At 40.7% G+C, this 17,103-nt stretch overlaps 1 protein-coding gene across 3 annotated transcripts in view; it reads left to right on the top strand.

Moving 5' to 3' along the window:
- Positions 1–17,103, top strand: part of TRIM24 (tripartite motif containing 24) — an 86,626-nt gene that overhangs the window by 65,718 nt on the left and 3,805 nt on the right. For 2 of the 3 annotated variants that reach the window (XM_084809528.1, XM_084809529.1), the window contains exons 6-15: positions 245–359; positions 2,219–2,365; positions 2,909–3,026; positions 4,552–4,829; positions 5,250–5,417; positions 6,093–6,272; positions 7,701–7,836; positions 9,198–9,270; positions 11,029–11,197; positions 11,593–11,879. In XM_084809528.1, the coding sequence (XP_084665654.1) occupies positions 245–359; positions 2,219–2,365; positions 2,909–3,026; positions 4,552–4,829; positions 5,250–5,417; positions 6,093–6,272; positions 7,701–7,836; positions 9,198–9,270; positions 11,029–11,197; positions 11,593–11,879 (1,671 nt within the window). The remainder of the gene's footprint in view (positions 1–244; positions 360–2,218; positions 2,366–2,908; positions 3,027–4,551; positions 4,830–5,249; positions 5,418–6,092; positions 6,273–7,700; positions 7,837–9,197; positions 9,271–11,028; positions 11,198–11,592; positions 11,880–17,103) is intronic. The other variant, XM_084809527.1, reaches the window with a different exon arrangement.

Genomic DNA, 17,103 nt, shown 5'->3' on the forward strand with positions numbered 1-17,103 from the left:
TTTTTTCCTTAATGTTGATTTGTAATGCTTTTCCAAAGACTCAAGCAGCTAATGAGCACAATATATCAAAAGTTAGTCACAACAAAATCCCAATAAATCAGTGTCTCGTTCCATTGATTTCGGTGGAGCTTACTCATGACTAAGCTTTGCTGGATCGTGTTCAGGTTCTTTAGATTAAGTTGTTTTGCCAGTTCTTCATGTTGAATATATTAAATAGTATTTCTACATTTTTCACATTTTATAGAATCCATGAAGTGAATCGAAATCAAAAGTTGGTGGAACAGGATATCAAAGTTGCTATTTTCACATTGATGGTAGAAATAAACAAAAAAGGGAAAGCTCTACTGCATCAACTTGAGGTAAATTGTAATCTCCTGAGAGGCAATGTTACCCTCTCTGATATGTTGCACATAATTTTCCTGAAATTCTTTGGTAATATGTTCTGCTAAATACATCTGAGTGCATCTGTTATACTCTTAAAGTTCTTTAAGGGGACAATCCTATGGCCATTAGACAGCGGCTAGATGGCCATAGGATATGGTGCTTTCTGGGAACCAACCTCAGAGCCTGTGCTCCCAGAGAACCGACCTCCCCCCACTTTCGTGCTGCCTTGGAGGCAGCATAGAACAGCCCCATCCTCTGCATTCACAAGAGGAGCATGGAGTGGCTGGAAAGGGGCATGGCTGGGGGCATTCCGGGGTGGGGAGAGTGTAGCTGCGTGTACCACACATCCAATGTGTTGTACAGCAGCCTCCTTCCCCGCTCCATGCTCCTACAGCTAGACAGCCGCAATTGGTGTCTAGCCAAAAAAGCAGGGCAGGAGAAGCGCGGAGGGAATGATCCCCTCCGTGCTTCTCCTGCCCTGCTTTGGATAGGCAATTGCCTCCGAGTTTGGAGGCAGATGCCTATCTGGTTAGGATTGCGCCCTGAAGCAATTAGCATTTACAAAACAACAGTCTTAACTTTTGAAAGATTTCAAACCATGGATTAAAATTTCTAAAAATTGATATAGCTTTAAGTACATTTCTCTTTTGACTTCCATCAACTTAAATATTTTTATACCATGTGGGAGGCATTTCCTCTCAAAAATATTACAGGGCTATTTGTTATCTCCTATGTGAACCTTTGCGTAGTAACCATGCAAACACCCTTTTAGACTAGGCATGTGATCATTTTAGATAATGTGACATTTATATTAAAAACGTGTGGGACCTGCAACAAAACATTGCAGTGTCTAGTGCTGCTGTTGATCCAGCCAATCATGAACTTTTTCTGGTTACTCCATTCCATTCCCCCCTCTCCTTGATTTTCTTTTCCCTCCTCTCCTGGTTTTCTGTTATTAATCATGCTCCTCTCAACAGACACTTAGCACCTAAGATTCTACCCTAAGTAGGATTAGGAGTAGTCCTCAGACTCACATACTCCCTCCACTGCCCCCATCACTGCAGTTAAAAGCTGTATGTGAAGCAGGAGATCCCTTGTGTGTTTAGATATAATATTGAATAAAATGCATCTTTGTTACTTTCCCTGGAGGGATACTCAACTTCAGGGCCTACTCCTGATCACACTCCAGGTAGTGAACCAAAGAGATGAAATAGCATTTGATGAGGCCCATTCCTGTAATGTAGTATTCTATCATCAGGGGTTTAAGACACCTTGTTACCTTGGGAAGTGCTCTTTCAAAGTGCATCCATCAGTCAAATGGTCACTTCGACCATATCTCCCCCTTTTCCTGGACTTTTTAAGTAGGGAATGTTATTTTTCAATCGGCTGGTCTTTGGTCATAATTTTTATATGTGTAATACTCACCTTTATGCATACCAAAAAAAGCAACTTCAGTCATGATAAATGTGCATCAGAAGCTGAACTCCTAATTTTAATCGTAATTGTGGAGGAAGAAATGTCCTCATTCAAATTCTTATTATACTTGATTGCTATCAACATAATTTTCTTTGTGCATGATGTATAATTGGGGTTATGCAAGTCAGTCATTTCAGTTTTATTACAAAGCAGAAAGGAAATAGTCATCAAAGGCTGCCTAAGTATTAACAAGGTATAGTAAGAAGAGTATTTGAATATTAATACTATATAAAAGGCACAAGGCTCTCTTGAGTCTGATCTCTTGAAGATGCACACAAGTAGAGCGACAGGTTAGTCTTTATCTGCTGCAAGAATTAGCAAAAGAGCTCATGACTTTGTCTCTTTTTTTCTCTTGCAGTGTCTAGCTAAGGAACACCGGGTAAAGCTTCTACAGCAACAACAGGAAGTGGCAGGTCTTTCTAAGCAACTGGAACATGTCATGAACTTTTCTAAATGGGCAGTCTCCAGTGGTAGCAGCACAGCATTATTGTACAGCAAACGCCTGGTAAAGATAGACAACTTCAGCATTTTTATCTTGGGTGGCCATAGTCATGGCAATTTGATTACAATGCCAATGCTAAGAGAAAAAAAGGCTCTTAGCAGGAAAGGAAGAACTATTACAGTAGGGTCTGCTGAACGCTAATCTCTGAACCTGATACTGTTGTTGGTATATCTACCATGGGAGCATTCTAAAAGCCACAAAGAGTAGTTAGTGTACTTACCTGTTATGCTAATGCACAAGTCTGAAAGAATTTTTATGGGATTACTGCTAGTGGAATGGAGTCTTATATTTCAAATTACAGAATTTGCACAAAAATATATAATATACTGGGAATATATCGTGGAAATCCATGAAATGTTGGTGCTAGGAGAGTTTACATTGATCAATGGAAACTCATATTTTTGTTTAGTAAAAACATTTTAAAATATTTTTATGGGAAAACGTATCCTTTGAGTGTTTAGAGCCTTTTCCAGATAATAGCATTCACTGGCCTGCAGAAAAATCTTTGAAGTTTAACTTTTATACAACATTCTTGATTTGTTTTAGATTACATATCGGTTACGATACCTCCTTAGAGCAAGATGTGATGCCTTACCAGTGTCTAACACCACCATTCAGTTTCACTGTGATCCTAGCTTCTGGGCCCAAAATATCTTCAATTTAGGTATGACTCATTTCCCATTTACAACTTTGTTATTAGTGGAAACTGTTGATAGAAAATGTGTTTACCATATGAATTAAGTGTTGTCATTTATTTTAAGAAATGTTCTGGGGATGCTTAGGGAACACTTCTGCCGAGAACTTAATATCCTCCTTAGAGTAATGATATGCATGTTCCATTTATGTTCTATTTTCCTTTATACCTCTACCACTGCTCATATGAATTCCTGCATGGAGATATCACTTCTGCAGAGCATTGTGTGTTCTTCGTGTGTGTTTTGTTTGCACACATCTTCTTTGCTTTTGTGTGTGTGGCAGAAAGCCCCAGTTGGCTGCAGGTGCCCACAGCACATGTATACATACATTGGATAAGTGTGCTTGTCACACATGATTGTGTATACATCATGGATTTCAAAAGAATAAGTAATTTAACTTTATTATCATTGCTAAGAAGGCTACTTAGAAATTGCTAACGTACCCCCCTCATAGCAAGCTAAGAAATATTTTTTATGAAATACCAAATGAATACAAACTGAAAATGCTTAATGATGCATAATTAAGAATTTAGAGATGTGGATAAATAATAATAGTGATTTTTATAAAGCAGAGATGGGGAATATCCTCATCTCTCCGGATATGCCCTCTGGATTTTGTTGGACTGCAATTCCCATCAACCCTCACAATTGCCTATGCTAGCTAGGACTGATGTGAGTTTCAGTCCAACAATATTTGGAGGTGCACATGTTCCCACCACTGACATAACAAGAGGACACAAAATGACACAAGCAGGTTCACAATGAATTCTGGGTAACCGATAGTAAAAAATTAATTGGCAAGGTAAGCTGGACAATATCTAAAAAAAGTGTATTGGACTGTGGGGCCCTATCAGTTGGGTCAAAGAATTATTTGAGTAATGAAGAGCTATAAAACCAATATTCAAGGGCAAAATTGGACTTAAAAGTTTTAGCTTATCAGTTAGTGAGCAAATGTATAAGGCATAAAAACTATATAGTTTGACATATAAATGTATAGAAAAGTGCACAGGTTTAATTTGTAAATGTTGAGAAAGGAATTGTTTTTTCATTGATAAAATTTGGAATTAGTTTTATTTAGCCTGAAATATGTATGTTTAAGCCTTTTTTTGTATGTTTTAATTTTATGGGAGTTTTTAGGATTTAAGGCTGTGAACCTAATTTGTAGGACATAGCTACATGAAAGTGACATTGTGTAGGAAATGTGTCATAGTGAAGTGGCCATGAGTTTATTGAAATGCAAAATTAAGCAGTATTGCATACTTGTCAGTTTGTAAATATTTGGTCAATATCTGACTATGTTTGTGTTGGTCTAGGCAACTGAATAAAAGCATATATAAACAACTTAGTTCCAAAGTAACAGAAGGATTTTTAGTCTAGACACTTGGCAATGACACTTATGACAGAAAGAATAGTTTATCAAAAGACATTACCTAATAGGAAAGAAAGTTATAAATAGTAAAAACTTAACATGTAAATATAATTATTTTTATCCAGGTTCTTTGGTCATTGAAGATAATGAGCTCCCACCACACATGCCTAAAAGCCCTGTGATGGAACCAAACATGCAGCCACAAAGTGGCTTACCTTCAAATCAACTATCCAAGTTCCCAACACAGATCAGTTTAGCTCAACTGCGACTTCAGCACATGCAGCAGCAGGTCCTCGCTCAGAGGCAGCAGGCTCAACGGAGGGCAGGTCCTGTGGGGCTCCCAAATCCTAGAATTGCAGGGCCCATGCACCAGACTCCTCCACCACCACCACCACCTCCTCAGGTAAATTAGGGCAAGTCCCAGAGTAGAAGACACTCAGCTTGTACTTTGTTCAGAGGGAAAGCTGAAGCCAGCAGGGTAGCAACTAAAGACATTGTTATGAATTAGCAGTTTGTGCATTTTACAGAATTATAGCGACATATTGTATGAGCACCATTGTTCTTTTTATCTGTCCAAGAATTCAGTGCCTTCTCTAGAGTTCCTAGAAATTTAATAGACTTCTTAAAGAGATCTCTTGCCATACTGCTGTGTAGCTTTTCCTGTTTAAGCAGATTGTGAAACTGTTAGTTATCAAAAGATACCTTGCTTTATGCTGAGAGTGAATCCCATGTGTGTTCACTTGTGTGTGTTCTCTGAAAATCTGGGGAAACATTTGTCTTAACTAGTGGACAACTAACTAAGAAGATTGTTTTGTCTTTCCAGCAGCCACCTCCACGTTTAGTTAACTTTCAGAATCACAACCTCAAATCCAATGGCTCAGTTCCTCTGGCTCAGCCATTGAGGTTTCCTCAAAACCAGAATATACCACACTCAGCTGTAAGGCCCAATCCACTGCAGATGGCATTTTTGGCACAGCAAGCTATCAAACAGGTACAATCTTGATATCCTTACCTCCGCCCAAGCCCTACCAGGGTCAAAAACTTAAAATGAGCAATGAATAGGTTACTTTTCTGTATATAATATAAATCTCAAAATATGAATGAGAAATACTTTCAACTATATCAAATCTGCCTTTTTTCTATATACCAGTGAAGGGGAGAGGAGACTGTTCTTGACAGAAGTATTAATAAAGTATTAATTAAACATTAATTTTTGTGAAGTGCCCAGAGAGCCTCAGCCATTGGGCAGTATAGAAATTAAATAATAAAATAAAATAATAGTAGTATTGGAAAGGAAACATTTATTAATAGTATTTCCCTTTTCACATAAAATAAAAACTGAAGATACACATCTCCTGTCCTTCTCAAAGGCCAATATCCATTAGAGAGATGTAAATGTAAACCATGATTTAGCTATGAACTTGTGTGTTCACAGCGACTCAACAATTGACAATTTTGTTCTTGAAATTATCTTGGAGTATTTCTTCCTAATTATGTGCTGTCATCTCAGGCCTACAGAGCCTTCTTAGGCCAAGCTTAGAATTTAAAAAAGCATTGCAAAATGATGAAAAACCAGATCCACACTGCTCATTGCAGTTTTAATGTATTCTATTACTATGTACATGATAAGCTATTTTTCCTTAACATTCTTGTCATTCAATTGTAGTGGCAAATCAACAGTGGACATGTTTCAGGTGCTCCCTCAAATGCCAGCAGTACAACATCAACACCCTCCAGTCCCACCATTAATAGCCCTGCTGGATATGATGGGAAGACATTTGCTCCACCTATGATCGATCTGACTTCAACAATGGGTGGCTCCTATACACTTCCTTCTCTTCCTGATGTAAGATGGATGTTGTGCTATGTTTCACAAGAAGATAACGAAACATATTTTTAGGTTTATTACTTTTGTGAAAAATACATTCTCTTGGCAGATAGGGAACATGGCAGCTTACCTGTAAAACAGTTCAGTCCAGAAAGCAACAGTACGTCATTTCCCTAGTATGTCATGTTCCAACAGTTACTTATGTGGAAGCTTATGGGGCCTGTGTTAGTATTGTAGGCTAGGATGTGACCAGTTGGCTCTTATTTTCTTTTGGTACTGAGTGCCTGTCTTTTATGTGGCTGTTTTCTAGCCTTGTAGTGCATGCAAGTTCTCATGGCAGAGTTTAGTGGGTAATTATTTTTTGTACTGACTTCTTCAGCTAAGGGGTACATTAGAGAAGAGCCCAGCCAGGGTAGAGTGTTTTTTACTTGTAGAATCTGTTCTTGCCTAGAGTTGTTCCCTCACCAGGACATGAATTCTTCTCCTGGGGAGTGCATGTATTCTCCATATATGCTGTCTCTTAAGTGGAGCTTTGAAGCTAGCTATAGCCAGCTTGCTTATTTTTTGTGCAAAGATTATTCACACAATGAGTTATTGTGAAGCTGTAAGGACTGGCATTAGTTGTGAAACCAAACAGCTATGTTTACTGTTTAGCACTATATGCATTATAATTCCTTCTAATACAGAATTTTGGGGTCTTGTGCCAATCAGTTTAGCAGCGCAACAGAACAACCTGCAGCCAAGGTAGTAGGGTGTGTATGCTTAGGAAAGTGCTTTTCCTCCAATTAAATCCCAGTGAATCTCTCCTCTGGGACTCTTTCAACTTAGAAGTGGGCAAAGCAAATTGTATGGGGAGGAGGGATTGGTGTCAGGTCAGGGAATGCATGCCTAATGATGTGTCTCCCTCCCCCCAAATCCTCTTACTTGTTAGGGGCTGTGTCTTCTTCACAGATTAGAGTCTCTTGGGGTGTGGGGTGGGGAATAATTAGGACCAGAGGAAGTGCTTTTCCTCCAATTGTAATTAAATGCCTCGAAAAGACCCTTTGAGATGTGATGGGAAGAGCCCCTAACAACTTAAAGGAACTGGTGGGGGCAAGCATCCTTTGACCCCAACTCCTCCCCATCCCCCACTTTTAATGTCCATCCAACAGATTGAGGGCTTGCACCTATCCAACCCTTCATCTTTTTCTTTTTTTAGGGGTTTTCCTTTAAAAATATTAAAACCAATATTTTTCTGCATACCTGGGTATATGTAGACTCCCTTACTGGTCAGCACAGAGCCACCATCTTGACTATTTGAGGGAATTATAGCATATATGTATGCTGTATTGCCATTGATAGTACATTGTTGTTTTACTTGTTAAAGTCTCAAAATTAGTGGTTAATGAAAGGTGTCAGCATGATTCTCTCCTATCTAACTGCCTTACCATCTCTCATTATTTTAAGATTGACTGTTCAGGAAGTATTTCACTGGAAAGCATTGGGAGGAGAGAGGGAATTGTAGAGCAGAGCCAACCCAAACCTCCTTCACGCAAAACCGTCCAGTCCCCGAATTCATCCGTGCCATCTCCAGGCCTTTCAGGTTGTTGTTTATTATTTATATAGCTCCTAATATTGTACTAATAGTCTTACAATGTAATAAAACGGATAAAAATGAGAAGAGGAACAGTAATTAAAATACGTAATAGAACGGAAAGAGCGTAATTATTATAGATGGATGCTCTTGCTGGTTGCCAGGAGAGGAAATCCATAGAGAAGAGAGGTTTCAAGAAGTTCTTTAAAAGAGGAGAATGTAGCAGTGTGACATAGGTGAGAAAGTAAAGAATTGTAATAATGCAAAGCAAGAAGAGAGTGGATGTAAATGAGTAAGCGAAATAGAGATCTGTGACTTGTTCAACTAATAAACCAGAATGAATTGGAGAAAAATGAGAGAACAGGAAGAAGCAAGACCATAAAAGCAGTAAAAGTATCTTTTACGCAGCCCATATTGAACAGGAGATGTAACAGGCAGAAGAAGCAGCCCATATTGAATGTGGGATGAAACAGACAGCTGAGGCAAAAACAGTAAATAGGAGAAAGATTATCATAACGAGAAGCAACACCCGCCCACCCCCGCCCACCCAAGAGCTGTGCAGCAGAAGTAGTAATAGAAATCAAAGACTGAAGGTGAACAATAGAAAAGACAAAGAAAAGAATATTACAATAATTAATGTGTTAAATAATCAAAGAATAAACTAGAGATCTACAGACAAAATTAACATCATACAATTAAAATGGATAGCTTGCCCTAATATTCCTGTCCAGGCTTTTCCTTAAACACTTCCAAGGAAGGAAATCCCACAGCCTCCCTAAACAGTGTGTTTTCTTGCTGGGAGGATGAAGGGACAATCTTCCATACCCAGCAACCATGTTGATTATAATGGGAGCCCCAGTCCAAGGGGTGGAGCAGTCCCTCACCTTGACCACTGGAGGTTTTACAATCTTCTGCAGTCATGACAGCTGCAAATATGTGTTTTGTTTTAAGGAGAAAAATGATTGGGGATTCTTAAGATTTTTAATGGGATCAACTAGATTTATTTATTTATTTATTTTATTTCTACACCGCCCAATAGCCGAAGCTGTCTGGGTGGTTCACAGAGATACAGGACTAGGAACCAAATTATATAATTTGCAGCATGAGTGAACCCTTGAGAGAAAATATTTCTCATCCCCATTCACATATGTACCCATATCTTCCTACCAGTACAGCCTGGGGACTCAATGCACATAATTTCCTTTTGGTTTTCATGATTTCTACTTCTGCAGTATTACAGGGGGGAATTAAAATAATGTTAAACTGTACTTTAGATCAAACTATCAGAAGCTTATGGAAGAATTTAAAATAAAAAATACAGTTTATGGCAAGACTAGTTGTTTCTCATTTTTTTTCCCATGGTGATTTAGGGCTGGTTACTGTTTCTGGTGTCCATCCTCCAATTCGTTCACCCAGTGCCTCTAGTGTTGGAAGCCGAGGCAGGTAAGCAGACTGTGTTAGAAAGGTAGATCCTGAAAAAAAACATTTGTCAATTAGCCAATTAAGAGGTTTTTTCTCAGGCAATAGAGATTTGACAAGACACTTACATTTGTGTATGGGGGACCTCTGTCACCATGTCTTACTATAATAGCCATGAGAGGCTAAAATTGTTAATTTTGAGTTGCATTTATTTAGTATTACAATAGTTTTATCAATATAATTCATCTTCACATGCATCTGATATTGTGTGCTTACTTCTCTTGGAATTACATTTTATTGTATTCCTTAACAAGCATTGGACCTGCACAGATGAATTCAAAAATTATCCCAATAAATTTGGTTCATTGACCTGGAGGAAAAACTGCTGATCACTTGTGTATAGACAGGTGTGGGTCTTGAAATAGAAACATGAGGTAACCAGGCTTAATTTCTGCTAAAAGAATTAGTCAAGGTGCCTAGGTTGATAGGACCAAGTATGCAGGGGTATAATTTACCATAAAATACAAAAAGACTCCAGTTATTGAAGAAGTGATGCAGGATAGTGGCCATGAAGATAAATAGTATGAGACTTCTGTCAAAACTAATATAGCAAAAATGGTACCTCTCTAATGAGTGACAATCTTTCAAGTAAGAAAGCCAGGCAGTTTTCAAAATAAGAACCAGGATGACAGATCATGGGGTATCACTATGGATTGGGCTACCTCATATTGGTTTCTTTAGCAGATTGTGTGAAAAATAGCCAGTCTGGATTTAAATCCCAAGTACCTACTGAAATGAGGAATCAGCTTTGTAAATCTAATGGAGGGAACAATCCTATGTCCCCTAGACAGTGTCTGGGGAACATAGGATTTTTCAATTTCCTGGTCTCCAGGAAAAATATCCCAGGAGGCTGGCATATTAATGGGAGATTAGAACATATTGGTTGAAAAGACCAGACTTATAAACACCAGCAAATTAGGACATACAACTACATTGCATTATTCCTTCATACTGATGAAAAAAAGAGGTACCATGATTTACCTAAGCAACGTGGAAATAGATATTGACAGACGATGGGAGATAATAACATTTTATCATTTTGAGATGTTGAAAGCAAATCAATTCGTTGTATATAAATTACCTTGATGCAAGGACGGCCAAAAAACAACCACAACACCATCCTAGAGTGTGAAACAAAAAGTCTGACTCAGGATACCATCAGTGCTTAGATGCTTTTATATGCTGTAGCTTGTATGTAATTCCCACCCACTCACCTCCGGCACGCACATGTACCTTTTCTGGTCCTCTGGTTGAAAAAACGTTCAGCCAGGATCAAGGCAAGGGGTGAAGCTTGTGCTCCTGGAGGAGGCAGTGGCTAAGGCTCTGGCCCTCATTTTACTGAGGACCCAAACATTCTCTGAGGCCTGCTTATATGTTTCATATATCTCACATATGAACAGTAGTCCAATCCCCTTTAATTTTGTAACTGAAATTCGTGAAGAAGCATTTAATTTTTCTGGTAACTTCCTACTTGAAGCACTGTTTTCAGCGTGTTTTTTAATCAGGCTTTATGTATAGTCATGGCTGAAGCACAAACTTTGAACAATGAAACATGGAAAAATCAAAGCACAGGCTGATTCTCACAAACATCATCGAAGAATGATACCTGAATGCAAGTGCTGTTTTGCCCTGCTTCAGATGATCCAGAACATGTCACAACAGTTTCATTTTGATCTTGTTTATTCTTACCTCCTTTTCCCCGACTTCTTCTTTCTTTTACAGCTCAGGCTCCTCTAGCAGACCTTCAGGTGCTGATTCAACCCAAAGAGTCCCTGTGGTCATGTTGGAGCCTATCAGAATAAAACAAGAGTCTGGCATGCCAAGTGAGAACTATGATTTCCCAGTTGTAATAGTGAAGCAAGAAACAGATGAAGAATCCCGCAATCAAAATGTAATTACAGTTCTAAAAAATAGTCTGAATATGGGAGGGTAACTACATTTATCTGGAAATTGACTAAATTGCTAAGTTTCTGCTAAGGATTTGTTTTAGGTTAAACCACAAAGAAAAGTGTCTAGTGAGAATTAAGCTCTTCATTTTGATCTTAAGAAAATCATGTAGCACCCATGCTATCTGCTCTTTTGCACTCAAGGTCAAAATGGTCAAGGGTTTTTTTTAATGTTAAAGGTTCTTTCTAAAGCCATATGTTCATCCAGTTATAGTAGTTGATTCAGTTAGCTAGAACATAATTGCACTTAAGAGGTACGAGTATGTGTGTGTATGCATAAATAAAAATAATAATGTTCCATTTTTGTCGAACTAGGCATTTTTTTTTCTTTTGCCTACAGTCTAGATTTCGAAGAACTTTGCTTACCTCAATGTTGTTGAATAACAATCGCTCCTCTGAAGCAACAGTCTTGAGAACTGAAGCACCAGACAGTACAGGTGACCAACCATCGAATGGCAAGGCAGCATGGATAGGGGCTCCTCATGTTGGAGACAGCAGGAAAGATGATGACCCAAATGAGGACTGGTGTGCAGTATGTCAAAATGGAGGAGAGCTCTTGTGTTGTGATAAATGTCCTAAAGTGTTCCACCTTTCTTGTCATGTTCCCACACTCAGGAATTTTCCAAGGTAAAATCCATAAGACTGGAGTGAGCTCAGACTTTCTTTGAAATAAGTCATTTTATGGTTATGGTTATGGTCATAAAAGGCGCAATCCTATCGGGATTCCCATCAACCTCCGAACCCAAGAGGCTGTTGGGAATCCTATGCAGAGTGGGAGGAGCATGGAGCCTATCATTGCCTCCGTGCTTCTCCCACTCTGCATTTTTGTTGGATGGGCATTTCTGCCCATTGAGCTAGGGCTCTGTGGAGGTGGTGGGAAGCAGGTTGGGGAAGGCTGGGGATAGCCCCTCCCCGCCCACAGAACTGCCCCCTTTCCCTCCTCTCCAAGGTCGCCGGCACAGTTCTCTCCACACCGGCTGCGAGGGAGTGGGGAGCTTGGACTCCTGGGTCTGAGGTTGCTGTCTCTGACCTCAGATCCAGGAATCCAAATTATCCTATGGCCCTGCAAGAACTGTCTAGATGCCATAGGATTGCTCTCTCCATCCATCCATTCATTCATTCATTCAATACATTGATATATCATTTAACAAAAAAATTACCAAAGCAGCATACAGTAAAGAACAGCATCACAAATACAGTAAAATAGAATATAAGAATAATCAAAAATATTTCCATCATATACATATCTAAAACAGTAACCAGCAGTGTACTTGTTCAAGAAAAACTCACTGTTTTCAGCATGCACCTAAAACTTGCAGTTGTTGGCAGATATCTTAATTCCATGTGCGAAGTATTTTAGTGGCCCAGAGCAACTACACTAAATGGCCTTTCCTGAATGGCTGCCAGATTGATCCAAGGAGCATGCAAAAGCACCAGAAGGGTCTTCCATAGAGATCAAAGACAGTGGGAAGTAAGGAACGAGGCAGGCTGTCATGTAACCTGGTCCTAAGTTGTTTACCCTAGTCATGTATACTAATTCGAACACCTTAAACTTGGCTTTGTAGTGTATAGACAGCCAGTGCAACTCTTTCAGCAGAAGTTCTGTATGTTGGTAATATGTTTCTCCACATAGCGACCAAGCCACTGCATTTTCTGCCAGCAGCTTCCAGACCAAGCTCAGGGGAAGCCCCACATAGAGCAAATTGCAGTAATCCAATTTTGAGGTTACCAATGCAGGGACTATTGTGGTAAGGTTATCTCTACCTAGGAGCAGTTGTAGGAGGCATACCAGCCGAAAAGGCACTCCTAGTCACCAAGGTCATCAGAGCCACAAGTGATGAATCCAGGAGTTACCCAAGGCTATGAATATTCAGAGGGAGTGCAGCCCTGTCCAAAACAGGTTGCTGACCAGTCTCCCAGACCCAAGAACTATTCATCCATAAGGCCTCCACCTTTCCGGGATTCAGACCTAGTTTATTGGCTCTCATCCCGTGTCCTTTTGGCTCTGTGTCCAGGCTCTGACTAAGGACTCCCAACAGCCACGCCTGATTCAGATGTTATAGAGAAATAGAGTTGAGTGTCACCAGCCATACTAGAAATCCCTTAGTGACCACTCCCAATGGCTTCATGTAGATGTTAAATAGCACAGGGAACATGTGGTACCCTGCAGAAACCCACAGTCCAACTGTCATGGTTCTGAGCAACAGTCACCCAGTGTCACTTTAAGAAATCCCATAGGTAGGTGCGGAACCACAGAAGTACAGTGCCCCAAACCAGTGGAATCTATCCAGGAAGATACCATGGTCGATGGTATCAAAAGCTAATGAAAGATCCAGCAGGAGTAATAGTGTCTCACACCTGATACAGAACATCCATCAGGACAACTGATTCTGTCCCAAAGCCAGACGTCTACCCAGATTGATATAGGTCTAGATATTTGGTTTCAACCAAGAACATCTGCAGTTGCGCTGCCAGAACCTTTTCTTTACCTCCCCTAAAAGGGGAATTTGGGGAACTGTAGTTGCTTCTTTATGAATGGCTGTACTGCTTCCTTTTTTAAGGCAGTAGGCACCACTCCCTCGTATAACTGCATTAACCACACCTTGGATCCACCCAGTCACACCCCCTTGGGTAGCTTTAATTGGCCATGAAGGATAAGGGTCAAGAGGGAATATAATTGGAACCAATGCTGCAAGCACCTTGTCTGTGTCATTGGGCCACAGCAACTGAAACTGATCCCACAACACAGGATGAGACTGTGCATTAGGTGCCTCAACAGGACCTGTAACAATAAATGGTGTCAAGCTCATTTTGGAGGTAAGCGATTTTATCCTCCAAGTGCCTGGAAAACAAATCAGAACAGGTCTTCACTGGGTCCAGGCCTCATTTACTGGAGCAGGAGTCAACAAACCCTGGACAACTCTGAAGAGCTCTACTGGACAACTACTAGAGGATGCAATGGATGCAGCAAAATACAGCTTTTTTGCTGTCCTCATGACCATGAAGTAGGAACAATTATGTTCTCCTAGCACATGTTCAGTTGGCTTCATTATAAGTCTTGTGCCATTTGCATTCTAGTTGTCGTCTGGCTTATTTCATCATCCACAGCTCTCTGGTTTAACAGGGAGCCGCAAGAACTCTGCAGCATCGGAGAGAGCACTCAGGACCAATTGTGTCAATGGTCCGACACATCTCTAAATTCCAGAGCAAGACTGGGGCCTTGACAGATCGCCAGCTCTATCCACTGGAAAATCCCCCAGGGCATTCAGGAGTGCATCAGATTGCATTAGTCTCTGGGAGCAGACCTTTCAAATAGGTCCCTCAGCCCTGCAGGAGACACTTGTCACTGTGAGGCCAAATCTAACCAGGAAGTGATCGGATCACGACAATGGTGTTGTAGAAACACAACCTATTTCCAGACCACCCATTTCCCCTCCCAGAGCAAAGACCAAATTGAAACTATGTCCTGCTCTGTGTGTTGGGCCAATGGCAACTTGAGACAGCCCTATGGGTGCTATAGAGACCATGAAGTCCCAAGCCAGCGTATTAGAGGCAGCCTCGGCATGAATGTTGACGTCACCCAGTACCAAGGTCCTAGGTTCCTGCAGCACCACACTCAAGATCACCTCAGCCCACTTGGTCAGGGAAGCTGTTAAGCACAACACTACCCCTAATCTGTTGCAGTGGCCCAACATCAGATGCAAGCCTCCTGGTGAGAGAGATAGAAACCGATAGACCATGGCAAGACACACATGCGCGTGCATGCACACGATCCCTGCCTATGTTGAGGCTGCACCAAATATCCAGGCAGGCAAAGCTGGGCTAGATCCACACCACCAAGCTCTTGGTAATACATGCTACCTCAGCTCCCTCATCCATGATTAAATCATAGATGAGTAAGGATGTATTGTATATCAACCTGGCATTAAGTAGCAGCAGCACCAGACTGGAAAGCACAGTGGTAGAGCAATCAAGTATACAAGAGCTAGAGGAAGGGCCAAGGAGAGCAACAATGTGTAAACACTAGTAATCGCTCCACCCTCAACAAAGAGCTGACTCCTTCACACTATATTGCCTTCTGTCCCAAACAACAGGGACTGGTGCCCCTCCTCCATATGTACTTCAGCATCACTCATAGACATCCTAACCAATCTCATGTCACTTAACCTATTTGTCTCTAATACTCTTCTTACATTCAAGATAAAATCATTTCCCACACACAGTTCATACATTGAAATCACATATATTCCATAATCCTCCACCAATGATCAAAGCCAACCATTAATCACATCAGATTTGCTTTTGTCAGCACTGGTTCAGAACACACATATCTCTTGGCAGCCAATATCAATCTTCTACTTCACCCCTCCTCTTACTTGGAGCAGCACAATCAGCCCCCTACCTCATTTAGGGGACTCAGCCCTCCCCTCACCATCGAAGCTCTCATCCTGAATGGTGTCGGGTCACTCAGTCGTACTCCAACCATTTATCGTACCTTCTACCATTGGGTAATCATCCTCCCCAGCTCTCATGCAGTGAGGCTTAGCCTAATTTTCACTGAAGTGTGGTTATAAAGCTAAACAAGAGCTGTCAGTCTGAAGTATAGTCTGTGGATGTGTGAAGCAATAGAAAGAGGTCTACTCTTGTGCTAGAGCTGTGGAATGTGCTTTCTAGGAAGGGCTCCATGGCAATTGGAAAAGGCTTTCTTGTTCTACTGGGCCTTGCCAGAGTGTCACTGGTGAGGTTCTTGTTAGTATTTATTTAGATTGATGAGTGCTATTGATATTGTAGTGCCACATTTGTTCTTATTTTAAGTGCAACGTAACAGTAAAATATCTTTTTGTTGTATGTTACACCACTTTTGATATTTATAAGAAGAAGGTCTTTAAAGTGTTAATAAACATGGGGTATTGTATTACCATACAACAAAACTGACTAGAATATTGTTATGCTGTCACAATCCTTCTTAAATGTCAAAACTGTCTTTTTTGTAGTATCAAGTATGATGTGGCTATTTATTTATTTATTTATTTATTTCTATACTGCCCAATAGCCGAAGCTCTCTTGGCGGTTCACAAAAATTAAAACCAAACAAAGAAATAGCCAAATAATAAAGGCTGAGGTTAGACATTTTGCACCCTCTTTGGAGGGAAGTATTTGTTTCCTGTGCTCTGCCATCCAATGCTGCTAATTGTAGGGGCTCTCTTCCTTAGCTCAGTGTCAAGGACTGTGGTCAGGCTTCCCCACTTACTTCCTATTTTGAATCCAGAAGATACCCATGATCTCTAGTGCTTTTTTCAGACAGGGCCTGCAATTGTAGTACATAGCAGTAGCCAACGCTCCATCCGCTGCTTGTTGAAGGAGCAGGTGTGAGAACATAGTTTTGCTGGAGGGACACTTGTTGGAGTCAGTGGAGAATGGCCAAGTATGTTCCCTCAGTCCTCAAGGAGAGGCCTCCCAGCAATTCACATCCCCATCCCTATAGCACTATTCTTTCTTGTTGCTTTGGTGATCAGTTTTTAAAGTGTAAATAAACATGGGGTATCCCTTTCTACAACAAAAGTGCCTAGAATATTGTTAGGCTGTCACACAGAAAGCTGTTCTGTTCCAGTGGTCCTGGTGCCTTCCAGATCTTTTGGACTGCAGCTTCCAGCATTCCTGACAACAGGCAATGATGGCTGGAGCTGATGGGAGTTAAAATGCAAAACACTTGGAGAGCACCAGAATGGGGAAGGCTCTCTACAGTTTGTCTTCCTCTCCCATCCTCACATAAAGCTGGCCAAAATCAGATGGGGTAATCAGCTGGCAGACAGGCCAATCTGCCCATTTGTGTCCTGCACTTTCTTCATGT

Source organism: Heloderma suspectum, chromosome 7 (assembly GCF_057233095.1).
Source record: "Heloderma suspectum isolate Gila_16-S chromosome 7, 16-S_ref, whole genome shotgun sequence".
Taxonomy (NCBI): Eukaryota; Metazoa; Chordata; class Lepidosauria; order Squamata; family Helodermatidae; genus Heloderma; species Heloderma suspectum.